The following is a 17,883-nucleotide window of genomic DNA, read 5'->3' on the forward strand; positions in this document are numbered from 1 at the left end:
GCTACCCAGTCTGTGTCACTCCAGCTACCAGTTGTTCATGTTGCATACTGTATCTGTGTTTTGAGAGTGCATCTTGCCCCTTCGTGATCTTTTACTGTCACGACCACTGGAATGCATGTGGAGGCAGCCTGAGTGAATTAAAGAATTATACTCAGACAAAACAGTTCTTTTCAATGTTTTGGGACTGCCGTGACTAACTAAAATATTGTCAAAACAAGTTTAGAAAAATTAATGAAATCCATAAAACCAGCAGCCAAGGATCTAAGTAGGAATAACTTTCGATTTTAGACATTAGTTCTTGCTTTGTCACTTTTGAATTTCAAAGGGAAAAATAACTAAACATTTCTATTTTTTCGGTCATATAACCTGTCTTACTCTTTGCAGGAAAGAATTTGGTCCACTGAGAAACAACCAAACTCTGGTGATGCAGCGCAGATGTGCTGCAAGTGACAGAAACTGAGCTCATTAGGTTGCCTTCTGTAAACAAATAAAAGGCTTTGTCTATTTAAAAATAAAATCTATTCTTTTCCCTGAAAGCTTGAGACTTCCAGCTCATTTTACGAAGTCATTTTCACGACCCGTTTATGTTGGCGCTTCCTTGAATGGCTACATTTTTGTAGGACATGAACTGGAGTTCTACCATTATGTACTCTCTGCTATTTAACTATTTTTTTCATTATTGATTTGTGTCCTCCTATCTTTTGGTCTCTACTCTCTAACAGGTGTGTTAGGCATTTCTGAAAGCCACATCCTAAAAGGAAGGGTATTGCCATGAACCATGGTCATTCTGCTGGCTGTGGGATTCTTTCCAAATCATTGCTCGTTCAGCTTTCCTTAGTTTTGGTTTCCATGTTTGTAAGTTAGAAATCACATGTGAACCACACTTTAGGAGAAATTTGATGAAACTGATTATGAATTACACTGTTTTATCACTCTACTGTATATAACCCTTTCAGGAAATCAATAAACTGTTATGGAACAAAAATGGCAAACCCATCGTGACACCAGGGACTCTGATCAGGAGAACAAATGGTTACACAGAATGAATGTTTAAAATTTAGTAAAGCTGCCCCTGGGTTATTTATGTATGATGCCCATATATAACGCTTATGGTAACATCCTTCTGAAGAGCTTATTTAAAGTTTATAGACTGTTCTCCTACAAAAATCTTAAAAGCCAGTGTGAAGCATCCTCCTGAAAGTGACTGTGTTACGATTGTGAAGCCTGCTCTCTAAAGCGTACTGACAGCGGATGGAGGCCAGCCGTGATATTTTCATAACGAAAACGAGAACTAGAACTAAAAATATTGTTTTCGTTTTACAAGCACGCAAACTGAAATTAAGGCAAACAGAGAAACTAAAACTAAATAGAAATAAAAATTAGTGATATGTGAACAAACTAAAACAAGAACAAAAATTGAGAAAAAACTAAAAAAAACAGCAATAGAATTTTCGTTCAATCCGGTTCAGTCATGCAGAGGGGTTGTTTGAACGTTGCCCTGAGCGTTCAGTTATGTTGAGCTGTTACTATGTAGTGACCTTGTACCTTGGGCCTATTATAGTCACATGGCGCAAGTTCCGTAAAGAACCGTTGTTTGTTTGTTGTGCGCATTTGGTTCATCGAGTTGAAGCAGTACGCACGTGTGGTGTGTGGTTTTGCATAGATGTTTGCCGGTAGAAAGCGAAAAAGTAACGTGTGGAAATACTTCAATTACAGCGCAGATGATAATAAAAGCAAATATAGCATGCGATCTGAAGAAAGAGTGTGGTTTTTAGTTAGTGGGAAGAATACTACGAATCTGAGGGATCATTTAGCTTGACATCTTCCAATAATTTTAAGTACATTAAATGACGAAAACAAGACTAAAGCTGAGAAGAGAAAGAGAGAAGGTAAGCAACATACAGTCTGGTGGCGCCAATGGCTGAGGAGGACCTTGTCTGAGCGCCACCATCACAGGCGTTCGTTGAGCGAATATTTTCACTATGTGGCTACCTGTGTAACAGACGTCATTGCAACATGACCAAGTCTCTCGAAATGCATGCTTATTTAAAGCCTTAACAGCAACATGCTTGCACAGACTGGCTTCTTGTGTTGAAACATTTGATCCTGCTGACTATACTCATTAGGCCTCTTAATCTGTTTCAACATTGATAGTCAAGCTGTGTTTAATGGCATTATGAACTGTGAGTGTATTTTGTTGATGGAAACGTAACTTGTATTGAAATATGTGTAGGCTGGCATTTGTGGTCTTGCCACAGGAAAAAAAAACAACTAAAATTGTACTAATATTATGTAAAAAGGCCAGAACTAAATAAAATAAAAGCTAAAATTTTAAATGCTGAACTAAATAAAAATACAAAAATTGCTGACTCCACTGAAACCGAGAATGAAATAAAAATGAAAATTAAGTTTATATAATAAAATAAAAACTACAACTGAAATATCACTGGAGACCAGTAGGCTCCTGAGTAACAACTGTGTTACAGAGGAGACTTTAGCACACACATGACTGACCACTGAGTGACTCTCAGCCACGTTCAGCCTATGGGAAGCAGCACATCCTCATGCCTGTGATTTGTTTCCATCTCACTCATCTGAATCCACACACTTGTTAATTTTCATTCCATTGCCGTGATTATACAATGCTGATATGATCCGCTGAGAGGTTGCAATTTCATTTCTCTTATTGCCACAAGAATGATCCGTTTGAAATCACCAGCATGTTTTCATATTAAGGCATCCCCTCATGAACCTGGGAATATGCATTTCAGACCTAATCGTATGTGAAGCTCATTCTTGTCCTGCAAAGTGCCTAACGATGGAAGTTATTAACATAAAATGAGTTGTGCTCTCAAACAAAAACAGAGAAAGCAGCCTGGGGGTATTTTGGAAAACTATACATAGTGATAGTCCAGCAGATATAATCACCACACAAATGTAAAATACATGCTATTTTGTAAGCACATGCACATAGATTTTATAAATAAAGTACAATGTAATGCTGGCATTCTGACAAAAACAGATTCACATCAAGCAGACATATGCACAGTCCAACGTGTGTTGTAAAAGTGTTTGAATGAAATTATTCTGGAGTCTACCATGTTATTTTATGTTGCAATGCACTATGTTCTTGGTTTCTTTGTAAAACACCTTCTGATACTACTCGCTGTAATAGTTATTTAAAATAATGGCAATAATAATAATACTATTAGTCAGCACAGTGGTTAGCTCTACTTCCTCCCTGTATCCAGCAGGGGACACTAGCTCCCTTGTTGGAATGAGTTCTTTTTTAATTGTGGAATGTTATATAACCCAAAACTATTTAGATATAATATAAAAAGGCGATACCCCTCCCTTAGTGATATGGCAGTAAAGAATCACATAGGACTCTAAGCTATCAACTTCCCAACAGTGTTCAGAAGCCATTAAGAAGGCTAACATAATGTCAGGTTATATAGCACGATGTGTGGAGTACAAGTCACAGGAGGTTCTGCTCAACCTTTATAATGCACTGGTGAGGCCTCATCTTGAGTACTGGGTGCAGTTTTGGTCTCCAGGCTACAAAAAGGACATAGCAGCAATAGAAAAGGTCCAGAGAAGAGTGACTAGGCTGATTCAGGGATACAGGGTTTGAATTATGAGGAAAGATTAAAAGAGCTGAGCCTTTACAGTTTAAGTAAAAGGAAGATTAGTCCAGTGGATCAAGACTGTTATTAAAATAAGTTCAAGAACACAGGGACACAGTTGGAAACTTGTTAAGGGTAAATTTCGCACAAACATCAGGAAGTTTTTCTTTACACAAAGAACGATAGACACTTGGAATAAGCTATCAAGTAGTGTGGTACAGTAAGACGTTGGGGACTTTCAAAACTCAACTTGAAGGACTGGCGAGCTTTGTTGAGCTGAATGGCCTGTCCTTGTCTAGAGTGTTCTAATGTTCTAAGGAGAAATAACTTAGCTTTCTTTAATGATGGTTTATGCTGCATAACAGACGAGGAAGCCATGACAAGACCTTTGGGTAGTGGAGGCCCGATGTGTAGAGTCTGCCATTTTTGTCACTGCGTTGGAAGGATTTTCCAGATGACGTTATCTCCCATACATCCGTCAGCTTCAAAGGTGTGCCAGGCAATGTTCCAAAGCTTCGTACTCTTTCTCCATGTGCAGGCCCCCACTTAAGTGAATAATCCAATTCCAAACAAGGCAAAGAGAGGATACAATTTCATGCTGAGTTTGACACACAGAAATAGTACACGTTGCCCATTTTGCAGTTGTCCTTAAGTTGTCTTGTCTTCTAATGCTTGCCTAGCAGTTCTAAATGCTGGGCCCCTGTACTAAACCTAGCTTTGTGTTAGCTGTACATGTGAGAAGAAAAGAAAAGCACATTTACAATATTTGCACAGAGCACAGTGACATATTAAACTTGTATTCTGATTACACTCCCAAATCAATTGTGGCTGGCCGCCATCTATTTAAAGTTTCCATGATATCTGAGTGGCTCTGTGGGTTTTCCAAAGATGTGCACATTTGGTTAACTGGCCCCACATTAGGATTGATTTCTGACCTGTGCCTAATGCTGTCCGGATAAGGCTGCTCCTCAGTGAGCCCTAACCAGATTAAGTGGATTTGAGAGTGTTATGTAATAGATAGATAGATCTTTATTGTCATTGTCACTTTTACAAAGGAACAACGAAATTGAAGGTGCAATAGACTCAGTGTGAGGAAAAAGAGTTAAAAAGACAAGAAGAGAGAAAATAATAACAAACCAAATAGTAATTAATATACAAATTGCACTTGTTGACTTAAGGTCTATATTGCACATTGGAAGAATAATATGGAGCAGTTTTATTCTGAGTTCAGGGCCATGATTGCTTTTGGACTAAAGCTGTTTTTAAGGCGGTTTGTCCTGGTTTTCATAGCTCTGTATCTCTTGCCCGATGGCAAAAGCTGGAAGAGGCAATGACCGGGATGTGATGAGTCCTGTGAAATGTCTATTGCTTTTTTGTGGCATCGGGAGGTGTAGATTTGTTCCAGAGTGGGGAGGGTACAACCAATTGTTCTCTCCGCTATCCTGACGACCCTGTGGAGCGCTTTCTTTTCTGAGGAAGTGCAGCTGCCGTACCACACACACAGTCCGTACGTGAGCACACTCTCGAAGGAACAATGATAAAAAGCAAGGAGTAGATTTTTTGGGAGGTGGTTCTTTCTGAGAATTCTCAGAAAATACAGTCTCTGCTGCGCCTTCTTTAGCAGCTCCTTGGTGTTGGCGCTCCAGGTCAGGTCATCCTCCAGCTCCATACCCAGAAACCTGAACACCGGGACCCTCTCCACACAGGCCCCGCCAATGATGAGTGGCTGGATGTCAGTTTTGTTTTTCCTAAAGTCAATAACAAGCTCCTTTGTTTTTATGTTGTTGAGGAGCAGGTTATTGACTGTGCACCACTCTGACAGCCGCTCCACCTCGTCCCTGTATGCTAGCTCACCCTCCTTGCCCGAGATGAGTCTGACCACCGTCGTGTCATCTGCAAACTTTATAATCTTGTTGCTATGGTGAGTGGGGACACAGTCATATGTGTAGAGGGTGTAGAGGAGCGGGCTGAGCACACAACCCTGCGGCGTCCCAGTGTTGAGGCTGAGAGCAGTGGATATATGGAGACCCAGCCTGACCCTCTGGGAGCGACCCGACAGGAAGTCCAGTATCCAACTGCAGGTGAGTGATGGAAGTCCCAGATCTGCCAGTTTGGACACCAGTCGTTGTGGGTGGATGGTGTTAAACGCTGAGCTGAAGTCTACAAAGAGCAGTCTGGCGTAACTCCCCTGCTGCTCTAGGTGGGTCAGGGCAGCATGAAGGGCTGTGGCCACAGCATCCTCCGTGGATCTCTTTGCTTTGTAAGCAAATTGAAATGGGTCCAGGTCTGCTGGCAGGCAGGCGATGATATGACTCCGCACCAGTTTCTCAAAGCACTTCATGATGACAGATGTGAGTGCCACTGGGCGGAAATCATTCAGACTGTTCGTGTTGGATTTTTTCGGCAGCGGAACAATGATTGAGGACTTGAGGCAGGATGGGACAGTGGCCTGGGACAGGGACTGGTTGAAAATCCTGGTGAAGATTCCGGCCAGTTGATCTGCACAGTCTTTCAGCACCCGTCCAGCCACATCGTCGGGTCCTGCAGCCTTCCTCGGGTTCACTTTCCTCATCACCCGCCTCACCTCACACTCTTCCACTGTGAGTATATTGCTGTTGTGAACAGGCTGTTGTGATGGAGCTGCTGTTGGTGTCGCCTCAAAGCGGGCAAAGAAGATGTTCAGCTCCTCTGCCAGAGAAGCGTCTCCCTCAGCGGCCAAGGAGTTGCTGGATTTGTAGCCAGTGATGTGCTGGACACCCTGCCACACCTGCCTGGTGTTGTTACTCCTCAGATGATCTTCTATCCTCCTTCTGTATGCTGCCTTGGCCTCTCGGATGCCTCTCTTCAGGTTCGCTCTGGCTACACTGTAAAGAGCCCCATCCCCAGACCTGAAAGCAGTATTCCTAGCTTTCAGCAGACTCTGGACATCCCTCGTCATCCAGGGCTTCCTGTTAGGATAAATCCTTATGCGTCTGTCCCTGGTGACATTGTCCGTGCAGAACCTGATGTAATCCAGGACTGCCGTAGTGTGGTACTCCAAGTCTTGATGATAGAAAACCTCCCAATCGGTTCTCTGGAAGCAGTCCTGCAACTGTTGGGAGGCCTCCTCGGGCCATATGGTAACAGTCCTGGTCATAATGGGAGCTTGTTTCCTGAGGGGAGTATATGCAGGGATTAGAAGCAGAGATGTATGATCAGACTGGCCAAGGTGTGCTAGGGGTTTAGCCCTATAGGCCTGTCTGATGTTTGTGTACAACTTGTCCAGTGTTTTTACTCCCCTGGTTGCACACTTTATGTGTTGATGGAATTGAGGGAGAACTGCTTTCAGATCTGCATGATTAAAGTCCCCAGAAATGATGTGAACAGCCTCAGGATACTTGCTCTGTTTACTGCTGATGGTGTCATGCATAAGCCCCAGAGCCGAGTTAGCATTAGCATCTGGTGCTATGTACACAGCAGTTAGCAGTATAGCATTGAATTCACGGGGGAGGTATATGGGTCTGCATTTAATTGTCATAAACTCCACGTCTGGAGAGCAGTGTCTGGTGACTATGGTGGAATTTGTGCACCAGCTATTGTTCACATAAATGCACAGCCCCCCTCCTCTCTTCTTACCGAAGTGTTCTGTCCTGTCTTGCCTGTGTGCTGTGTGGCCTGCTATCTCGATCGCCGTGTCCGGTATGAGTGGATTAAGCCAAGTCTCCATGATCAGCAGGATGCAGCAGTCCCTGATGATCTTTTCTGTTGCAATCCGCAGCTGCCACTCGTCCCATTTGTTTGCTAGCGACCTCACATTTGAGGAGAAAATGCTTGGAAGCGGTGGTTTGTGTGGCTGCTTCCTTAGCCTCACTAGCACGCCGCCTCGGCACCCCCTCTTTTGTTTACGTTCTTTGCGCCGCCGCCGGCTCCTCGAAGCTGGGATTGTAATCCACGGAGAGCCCGGTGTTCGTGCGATGTCGTCCGGAATGTTGTGGATGCGGAGAAACTCGGAGGTTGAGCAACTCTCGCTCCATAAACCGATAGATAAAATATCCTGCCGGCTATACGTGTATTTATCCAGGCAGGGTGGAAAAAACACAATCTGAGTCGGAGAGCACACAGCCGCAGCGTCTAAGCGCGCCGCCATAGTGATATCCATTGATCCCTATAATAATAGTGTGGAATAGATCTATCCACCCATCTGTCCATTTTGAAATCCATTCATTCAGCTCAGGGTCACAGAAACACATTGCCTTCTCATCTCCTCTCTCTCAGCTTTGGTTTTTCTTCAGCCCAACTCAAGTCTCAGTTTCACCCTCAAACTGACTATGAGGTGACTTTAAACCCTCTTACAGGGGACGCTAAACTCTAATCTAGTGCAAAGTTTTGACAAAAATGAACTGATCTAGCTAGTGGTGAAATTCTCTGGATGGGACCCTAACAGCTCACCCCATTTGCTGATACTTTACACTGCCTGGTTAGGTCTTCTATGTCAGTTACTTTTAGAACCTTCAGAGCCAAAATCAGAATTACATTTCTACCAAACCTTAGGTAGATGCTTGATCATATACTGTCACGTCCCTCTACTCCATACATGGACAACACAAATTTGACCACTGGAATGCATGTGGAGGCAGCCTGAGTGAATTAAAGAATCCCGCTCGGACAGAACGGTTCTTTTCGATGTGATGGGACTGCCGTGATTAAATAAAATATCGTCAAAACAAGTTTAGACAAATTAATGATATCCATAAAACCAGCAGCCAATGATCTAAGTAGGAATAACTGACTATGAGGTGACTTTAAACCCTCTTACAGGGGACGCTTTCAACCAAGCCAAAGGATTACAACATTTTTGAAAATTTGCAGGTGGAAATTATTACTAGAGAACTGAAATGCAGAATAACCCAACAGAAGTTATTAGAAATATGTATGTGTGTTCAAGGTGACAGTATTCTTTTTATATCCCACAGTGCCTACCAGCTGGTGGTAAAGGAAGAGCGCAAACAGAAGGCCCGACGTGCGGCGGATGTCATCGAATGCTTTGCCATCCCAGTCAGCTTCAAGAATGCATCCATTCTTGACTCGCCACACTACTTTGCAGCAGAACTGAAGCCTATAGACCTTGTGGCCATACAGCCATTCACAGTTGGAGACAACAAGACCTATAATGGATACTGGAATGCCCCTCTGTCACCCGTGAAGAGCTACAGCATTTATTTTCAGGCACTGAGCAGTGCCAATGGGGTAAGTGAGACGAGAGCCGTGCAAATGTGGAGACTTGAAGTTTTAGATGAGGAATGAAGTCAACACCGATGTTGTATGCTCTGGGAAGCGGCCTACCACCTGGTCACAGCTTTCTTCCTTGGGGCCTCAGCAGAACAGATGTAGCCACATTGTGCTGGTTCAGTTCTTGGTCTTTTATTAGCCACCTTGTTGTTTTTAGCCTGCATGCCTCCTCACTAGGAAAGAGTGGCTGCCTAACACAAGGCCATCATGCGGCACTCGCAATCAGCGGCTGGCTGTCTTTAGTAGCAGGCACTAATTTATAATTATGTCCTAAATTTATGATCCCAGCTTCCGCCTTAATTGTGCTAATTAGATGTGTCCGTTCTCGGCAGTGTAGACTGCGCCATAATGACCATACTGCTATTGACTTTTGCTTTTAGAATCTCTGCAGGAGACAGGAGAAGGCTGTAATGCGTTGATTTTGTGGGGACCAAAATAAATAAGTCGTGACCTTTGTAGAGGAATGAATCATCATCTGTAAAGCCAAGCTTTTTGTCTTAAAAAAAACAAAATAATTAGCTGTCACAGCTACAGGTGCTCATTTACATGATGTAGCTACCCTCACCCAGCCTGCTTAAGGACAATGGGCCTAACTGGTAACAGGCAACAAAAGATTTTCATTGAATTCTGTGCCTGTGTTTAGGTACAAGAAGAAAAAAGGGTTTTCTATATACAGGTGATCGCAAGGTTCACAACAGCCGCCTACTGCATTTTCTTTTGGCTTGTTTGGTTTGTGGATGATATTGTGGCATTGTCCTTAATTCTGTAGCCTGAAAGATTCAGACGTGGTTTCACAGACTGCAATGAATGGGATGCAAGTCCATACTGTACATACACGAACAATCTGACACAGTGACAATTTAGAATCATTAATTAACCTAACATCAATGACTTGGGGAAAGAACTTGGGTATCAAGGGTGAACTCCACAGAGTATGCAAACACGACAAGAGACTGACTAAGCTCGGGTTGATCCCTAACTACTAGTGTTGGATCAGTACTACAATTTTGACTTTCGGACCTCAGTACCAATACTGAAAAAGTACCAAAGCCAGGACAGATAAGTTCCCTGTCTCACTCCAGCCTCCCTGTTGTACTGCACAATCGGCTGCTTCTCCGTTACACTCAGGAGCGAACTGGGTCTCAAAACCAGCCCGGGCATCCTTCAATGAGTGAGGTGACGAGGTCGACCCACTTGGCCCATTATTCATTGTAATTTTCTTAAAATTTGTGATGAGTAGTCGGCACACTACTTGCTATAAGCCTATGATATGAACACAATCTAAACAGTTGCCAAAGATAATCCATACACTGTTGTTTAGACACAACTTAAAATTTGACGACATGCTTAGAAATAAAATTTAATGAAAAATAAAAATTTAGTAACACGGCTTACATGTTCTGTCCTAATATGAAAAATTCCTATCCTGTGCTTTATAACTTTATTTCATCATCCTAATAATCGTAGCTGAAAACCACTAATTATCGCTCACCCTGATGACCAGAGAACAATAAAATGCATAATACATAATCTAAGCTAATTATTAGTACCAAAGAATTTAAATACTAGATATGAGATAAAATAAATCGCAATAATGTATATTCTAACCGAAATCTAGTGATATTGAAACAGAAATTGGCAAATTGACCAAAATTTTTGCTGCAACGTTGTGTACTGACAACTAAAACAACTTGATGACGTAATACAGTATATTATACAGCAGGGGTGGGCAAAGTCATTCCTGGAGGGCCGCAGTGGCTGCAGGTTTTTGTTCCAACCCAATTGCTTAATAAGATGCACTTATTGCTCTAGAAACACTTCTGCTTCATTTTAGTTATCTCCCTCGTTAAGATTATGAACCCTTATTGCTTATTTAAGTCTTAAACAGCTGCATTCTCCGTTTTTAATTGCTCCTTATTAGCAATAAGATGCAAATGACAAAAGAAACCAGCAGTTATCCATTTTGCTGGTTACCCTTTACACCTGTGTGTATTTATCGTGCACTATTTGGTTTAATTAAATACTTGGAAGGAAAGAGAAGAGAAGACTGAGAATTACCCATCCATTTTACACTTCAAAGTATTTGGATGATATCCTTAGAATGGAAAAAAAAATCTAGGATATGAGAAAGACTTGACATAGCAGAGTTAAAGCACTAACAAGCCATGAAATGGAATTATTGGCAAGGATTGTTTTCTAATTAAGCAACTGGGTTGGAACAAAAACCCGCAGCCACTGCGGCCCTCCAGGAATGACTTTGCCCACCCCTGTTATACAGAACTATATAAATCACAGACAGATAATGTTTAGTAATTTAGAAAATTAATTTTAATGTCAAACAGTAACCAGTACATAAAATTTATTTCATGACCAGACCAGACCAGAGTCTGCGGCCCACCAGGTATTGGCCAAATGCCCTAATGGCCAGTCCACCCCTGGTTGCACTGCATAATGGCGTGCCTACTTTTTCTTGCTGCACTCAGAGTCAACACAAACACCTTTGAATTTTCCAGTGCATCAAACAGCATCGGTCCCTGTGGAGTCTCCACCACATCAAAGAGCCTTGTTGGTGTGTTTGTCCCCTGTGAAGTTTGCAGTGTATTAAAGACCGGAAGAATGAAAAGCTGATCAGAGGGTCTTTGAAAACAATAGTAAATGTCCGGGACCAAAAATCCCAATAGGCTGGTGCTGCTCCATTTAAAAAATTGGGTTTTTTGATCCTTCTTTAGTATCGATGTACCGTGCAACCCTACTCTGTCACTGTACTGCCCATTTGTTATTATGCTAAACTCTAATCAAGTGCAAAGTTTTGACAAGAATGAACTGATCTAGCCAGTGGTGAAATTCTCTGATAGGACCCTAATAGCTCACCCTTTTGTTGATACTTGACACTGTCTGGTTAGTCTTCTATGTCAGTTACTTTTAGAACCTTATGAGCCGAAACCAGAATAACATTTCTACCAATCCTTAGGTAGATAGACATTTCACACTCCATATTACCAGTTAGATAGATAGATAGATAGATAGATAGATAGATAGATAGATAGATAGATAGATAGATAGATAGATAGATAGATAGATAGATAGATAGATAGATACTTTATTAATCCCAATGGGAAATTCACATTCTTCAGCAGCAGCATACTGATACAATAAATAATATTAAATTAAAGAATGATAATAATACAGGTGAAAAAAACAGACAATAACTATGTATAATGTTAAATATTAACGTTTACCCCCCCTGGTGGAATTAAAGAGTCGCATAGTTTGGGGGAGGAACGATCTCCTCAACCTTAATCCATACTTGGAACATATGCCCTTTCTGGAAAGCAGGTCACACCAATATGAATTAGCTAGGCATATTACATTAGAGTCAATTTGTGAAGTGGGGGATCCTCTGAAGATTAGCAGGTCTAGATAACTGAAGCCTGTTGTCCAGTAGTCGCCCAATTGTTAACATCAGAGATGCAGACAATCAATCCCAAGCAATTCAATGCCTGGAAAAACTTTCCACATCTAACAGCATCATTCAGAAACGAAGGAGAGAAACAGGGTGCAAATCTCTGTCAGCAAGAACCATACCCACTAAACGCAGCCAGAGACTGGGAAATATACATGGATTTAGGCCAGTGACTCATCTTCCCAGCTGAATTTGCTAGCACCAACCTGACCAGACATGATCCTCTGGTCTAAATCCTGTCAGAGTGTCTTCATCATAGAACTTACCATCCCGGTTGTGCCTGGAATGTAACAATTCACCCCATTGAGGTGGGATGCAGAGGCTTTGAAGCCAGTTCCACTGTAAGGCTCTTTAAGGTACTAGGCCCAAAGGAAAGCAGTAAAATCACCTTCTGATGCAGCCGAAAAGTGCAGTCACTGGTTGTGTTTAAAGAGAGGAGAGAGGACTCCCTTAGACTCAAGCCTGTGGTGGGCATCTCTTGTGAGGCCAAACTACCCAGGGATTCAGAGGATCACAAATGAAGATGGGGATTAAGGGCATCTACCCCTTGTAGCCACCAATAGAATCCCACTCAAGTTACTGGGGTTATAACGTCCAGTCCAATAAATTATTTTTAAAAATCCTGCTGATTATTATGTCACTGAAAAGAATCAATATTATGGCTACTAATAAATGTAATGTTGATTATAATTTAATGATGAGAGCTAGTGTCTGCAGCCTCAAAGCTCCAGGAAGCAAATATTGCCATCTTAGTTTAGTGAGTGCCAGTGTGAAGTCTGGCAATTCTTCTTGTGTCTACGTCCATCTTAGGGTTATTGGCACATCTAAATTAGCCCCTGTAACACAAGACAAAAGAGATTATAAAGAGTTGGTGAACCCCATATAATGGTGAAGATGGCCTATCTTCCGGTTGTAGGTTCTTCCAGCAGGAAGAGGTGGATGCAGGTGGATGGACACAGGAAGTGACGTCATTGGCATTAAAGCTGTCAATCTTCTGATCTGTAGAGGGCGGAAGAGAAAAGGCATTAGCACACAGCGGCCATCACTAAAACCTTTGTTTTTAACACCCTCTATGAGTGTGTGTGTGTGTGTGTTTGAGACCTGAGATAGACTGGTGCCCTGTCCAGGTTTGGTCTCTTTTTTTTTGGAACCTAATGCTTCTGTGGTGGGATCTGGCCCATTGTTTCCATGACTTGGAGTATATGGCTTTGAAAGAATGATGAGCACTGTAGTAAAAACAAGGCTATGAAAGAAGTCAAATCTATATTCAGAATAATGTCAATGTTAATTTATTTATATAGCACATTTAAAACAACATAGGAATGCTGTGGCCAAAGTGCTTTACAATAAAAGAAGAGACTAAATAAAATAAATAAATAAGTAATGGTGGCAATTTTTTATTGTGCTCAGTATTATTAACACCAGTGTTTATTGTAAGGATAAAAATGATTCTAATCATGATGAAAAAAAGATCATACATCTTCATGATGGTGGTGATAATAACCACGTTTCAAACACAGGCCATACATAATGCTTTAGACTAATGATGTGGATGATGCTTATTATCTCTATCTGCAGTGTTCTCTATATCTCTATGAAATTCTTCAATGATTTGCAAGATATCATTTTAATTGCAAATGTGACTGTGAGCAAAGTGTCAGTAATGATAATTCATATTTTAACGACAACAACAAGAAAGGTTATTTCCAGACAGAAGAGGAATGTGCCTGCTCACCTGTGTTGCCTTCCATAGGTAATCTGCAGTCCAAGTGGTGTGATGTCTTAACCTCTGTCTCCTCTTTGGGGTGTCATATTCTCCGCATTAATTCCATAAAAATGTTTGGATTTTTAATAATATTTTGGCTCAGAATGCACGGTTTTTACTATCACTGCGCTCCACCCTCCTCTTCTAGACTTCCAGTTTTGTTAAACACTCATGTAACTGCTCTACCTCAGCAATTGTTGCAGTTGTGTGAGACTTTCAACTGCTTTTCCTGCTCTTTTGTGACTAGCGCTTGGAGTGATGGACGGCAGGAACCCCCCACATGCACGCATACGCTGAATTTGATTTAAGACAACTTGACAAGCTGTCAGCGCCTTTCTAGACCAAAACATAGACTGCCTCTCTGCTTTTTATGAGTGACGTGGCCCTGTCATGCCTGTCCCCGCTGCCAAGCTGGCAGAGAGAGCTGACTCACATCGACTGCTCAGTTTCTCTCCAGTCATGTTCAGTCACTTCTTGTTTGGCAGAGATCATATGGAGTGCAGGGAAGTGCAACGGCTTGTGAAAAGGGTGTAACGGCACCAGCTACTTTAATTCACAGAGAGGCTGATTCCAAGTGTCTGCCAGGGGGCGGTTGGGTACCTTCTGTGATTTGGCATTGACACTTCTTTTCCTGAAATTTCATGTTGGGAGCTTATAATACAACTGGCAGACTTCAACAAGAACTCCAAGTTATTGCTAAACTTTTGTTTATTGATTTGAACTATTGTGGGTACTGAATAAAATGTGTCACTCTCACAAAGTAAGCAGTCTTCTTAAGGTAATGCCATGGATGTTGAATGCCCTACACAGACAGGAGTTGTCACATTTCTTCATGTGACACCATAGGGTCCTTGCAATAGGAAAATCAGAGCTTGGAAAACAAAGCTGTGCCGGAGTGAAGTCTAAAATATCTCACATCTAAGTGTGTCAGACTTCACAGAAGGAAAGCTAAAGGAATGAACTTTGAAATACAATGCAAAAATTAAAATAAAACAAGCATCTTAGACTCACTGCGGTGGGCTGGCACCCTGCCCGGGGTTTGTTTTCCTGCCTTGCGCCCTGTGTTGGCTGGGATTGGCTCCAGCAGACCCCCGTGACCCTGTAGTTAGGATATACAGTGCATCCAGAAAGTATTCACAGCGCATCACTTTTTCCACGTGTTGTTATGTTACAGCCTTATTCCAAAATGGATTAAATTCATTTTTTTCCTCAGAATTCTACACACAACACCCCATAATGACAAAGTGAAAAAAATTTAGTTGAGGTTTTTGCAAATTTATTAAAAATAAATTGCACCTTTGGCAGCAATTCCAGCCTCAAGTCTTGTTGAATATGATGCCACAAGCTTGGCACACCCTATCCTTGGCCAGTTTCACCCATTCCTCTTTGCAGCACCTCTCAAGCTCCATCAGGTTGGATGGGAAGCGTCAGTGCACAGCCATTTTAAGATCTCTCCAGAGATGTTCAATCGGATTCAAGTCTGGGCTCTGGCTGGGCCCACTCAAGGACATTCACAGAGTTGTCCTGAAGCCACTCCTTTGATATCTTGGCTGTGTGCTTAGGGTCGTTGTCCTGCTGAAAGATGAACCGTCGCTCCAGTCTGAGGTCAAGAGTGCTCTGGAGCAGGATTTCATCCAGGATGTCTCTGTACATTGCTGCAGTCATCTTTCCCTTTATCCTGACTAGTCTCCCAGTTCCTGCTGCTGAAAAACATCCCCACAGCATGATGCTGCCACCACCATGCCTTCACTGTAGGGATGGTGCCAGGTTTCCTCCAAACCTGACGCCTGGCATTCACACCAAAGAGTTCAATCTTTGTCTCATCAGACCAGAGAATTTTCTTTCTCATGGTCTGAGAGTCCTTCAGGTGCCTTTTGGCAAACTCCAGGCGGGCTGCCATGTGCTTTTCACTAATGAGTGGCTTCCGTCTGGCTACTCTACCATACGGGCCTGATTGGTGGATTGCTGCAGAGATGGTTGTCCTTCTGGAAGGTTTTCCTCTCTCCACAGAGGACCTCTGGACCTCTGACAGAGTGACCATCGGGTTCTTGGTCACCTCTCTGACTAAGGCCCTTCTCCCCCGATCGCTCAGTTTAGATGGCCGGCCAGCTCTACTCTAGGAAGAGTCCTGGTGGTTTCGAACTTCTTCCACTTACAGATGATGGAGGCCACTGTGCTCATTGGGACCTTCAAAGCAGCAGACATTTTTCTGTAACCTTCCCCACACCTTCGGAGGTCTACAGACAATTCCTTTGACTTCATGCTTGGTTTGTGCTCTGACATGAACTGTCAACTGTGGGACCTTATATAGACAGGTGTGTGCCGTTCCAAATCAGGTCCAACCAACTGAATTTACCACAGGTGGACTCCATTTAAGCTGCAGAAACATCTCAAAGATGATCAGGAGAAACAGGATGCACCTGAGCTCAATTTCGAGCTTCACGGCAAAGGCTGTGAATACTTATGTACATGTGTTTTCTCAATTTTTTTATTTTAATAAATTTGCAAAAACCTCAAGTAAACTTTTTTCATGTTGTCATTATGGGGTGTTGTGTGTAGAATTCTGAGGAAAAAAATGAATTTAATACATTTTGGAATAAGGCTGTAAAATAACAAAATGTGGAAAAAGTGATGCGCTGTGAATACTTCCCGGATGCACTGTAGCGGGTTGGATAATGGATGGATCTTAGACTCATGAATTTGACTTCTGAATATACTTGATTAGTAAATACAGTAGACATTCAATTGGATTAGCATTGCAGGACATTACATTCTGGACACATAGATCTGTGAGTATGTGACACCAAGGTGGTAATGCTCCATGATCTGAAGATATAATCAGGTGATTTTCCCAACATTTTTTATTAAAAAAAAAAAGATAATATAATTTGACACGGTGACATTCCCAAGGGAGAAGATGTTGCACTGGACCAGGCCGTACAAATAAATTAGCCCAGATGCCAAGACTTGATATGCTGTTGGGAACGGTTTCTGGGATTGCACCTGAACAGTAATACTGAGATCTGAAATTTCAAATGAGTGAAGACAGTGGGATCTAATAGGGTCAACCTTCAAATAAATCAAGACGATGAAGCGTGTGATCTGATTTTACTGAACCTCAGAGAAGAGATCATGAGGACTGACGAAAGATACCAGGATCTGATTTTCAAAATTTAAACAACAACAAAGTGAGGTCTGGCAAGATCCGACTCTAAGGACTTTATCTTGCACTAATATCTGAAAAGTAAAAGCCTTAGAGTAATAAAATGTTCCCATTGGAATGTAAATTAACGTCAGGCTACAAGACACTGAAAACAGTCAGGAGCCGATTTAAAGCTAAGCCTTAGATTGCAAGGCTCTGACAGAATCAGAACCCAATGAATTAATCAACAGCATACTACAAACTGTTGGACTTACCAAAAAGAAATCATTAACAAAGAGTTAGAGGGCTAACCGGAGGTGAGCACAAGGAGATAAATCTTCAATATGTTAAGGTCAAACTCCAGTACATGTTTGGTGGAACCTGACATATTCATATCCTAAAGATTTAAAGCAACAGGATAATGAGATTTGCCAGAATTAGATTCTATCTTTCCTCAAAACTGCTTGATCCAGTTCAAAGTCATGGGCACCAGAGCCCATCCCTGCAGCATTTGGTTTAAGGAATCAAACTTGGATGGGCCACTAATCCAATGCAAGGCCTAGTCACACAAAAAGGCTCGTATCTAACAGCAGAAGCTGGCGTGGATGGAAAGCTGTGT

General features: G+C 42.1%; 1 protein-coding gene across 11 annotated transcripts in view; it reads left to right on the plus strand.

The window, feature by feature from the left end:
- Positions 1 to 17,883, plus strand: part of ptprt (protein tyrosine phosphatase receptor type T) — a 651,792-nt gene that overhangs the window by 399,107 nt on the left and 234,802 nt on the right. For all 11 annotated transcript variants that reach the window (XM_028812019.2, XM_051932510.1, XM_051932511.1 and 8 more), the window contains exon 12: positions 8,579 to 8,852. In XM_028812019.2, the coding sequence (XP_028667852.1) occupies positions 8,579 to 8,852 (274 nt within the window). The remainder of the gene's footprint in view (positions 1 to 8,578; positions 8,853 to 17,883) is intronic.

Source organism: Erpetoichthys calabaricus, chromosome 10 (assembly GCF_900747795.2).
Source record: "Erpetoichthys calabaricus chromosome 10, fErpCal1.3, whole genome shotgun sequence".
Lineage (NCBI taxonomy): Eukaryota > Metazoa > Chordata > Cladistia > Polypteriformes > Polypteridae > Erpetoichthys > Erpetoichthys calabaricus.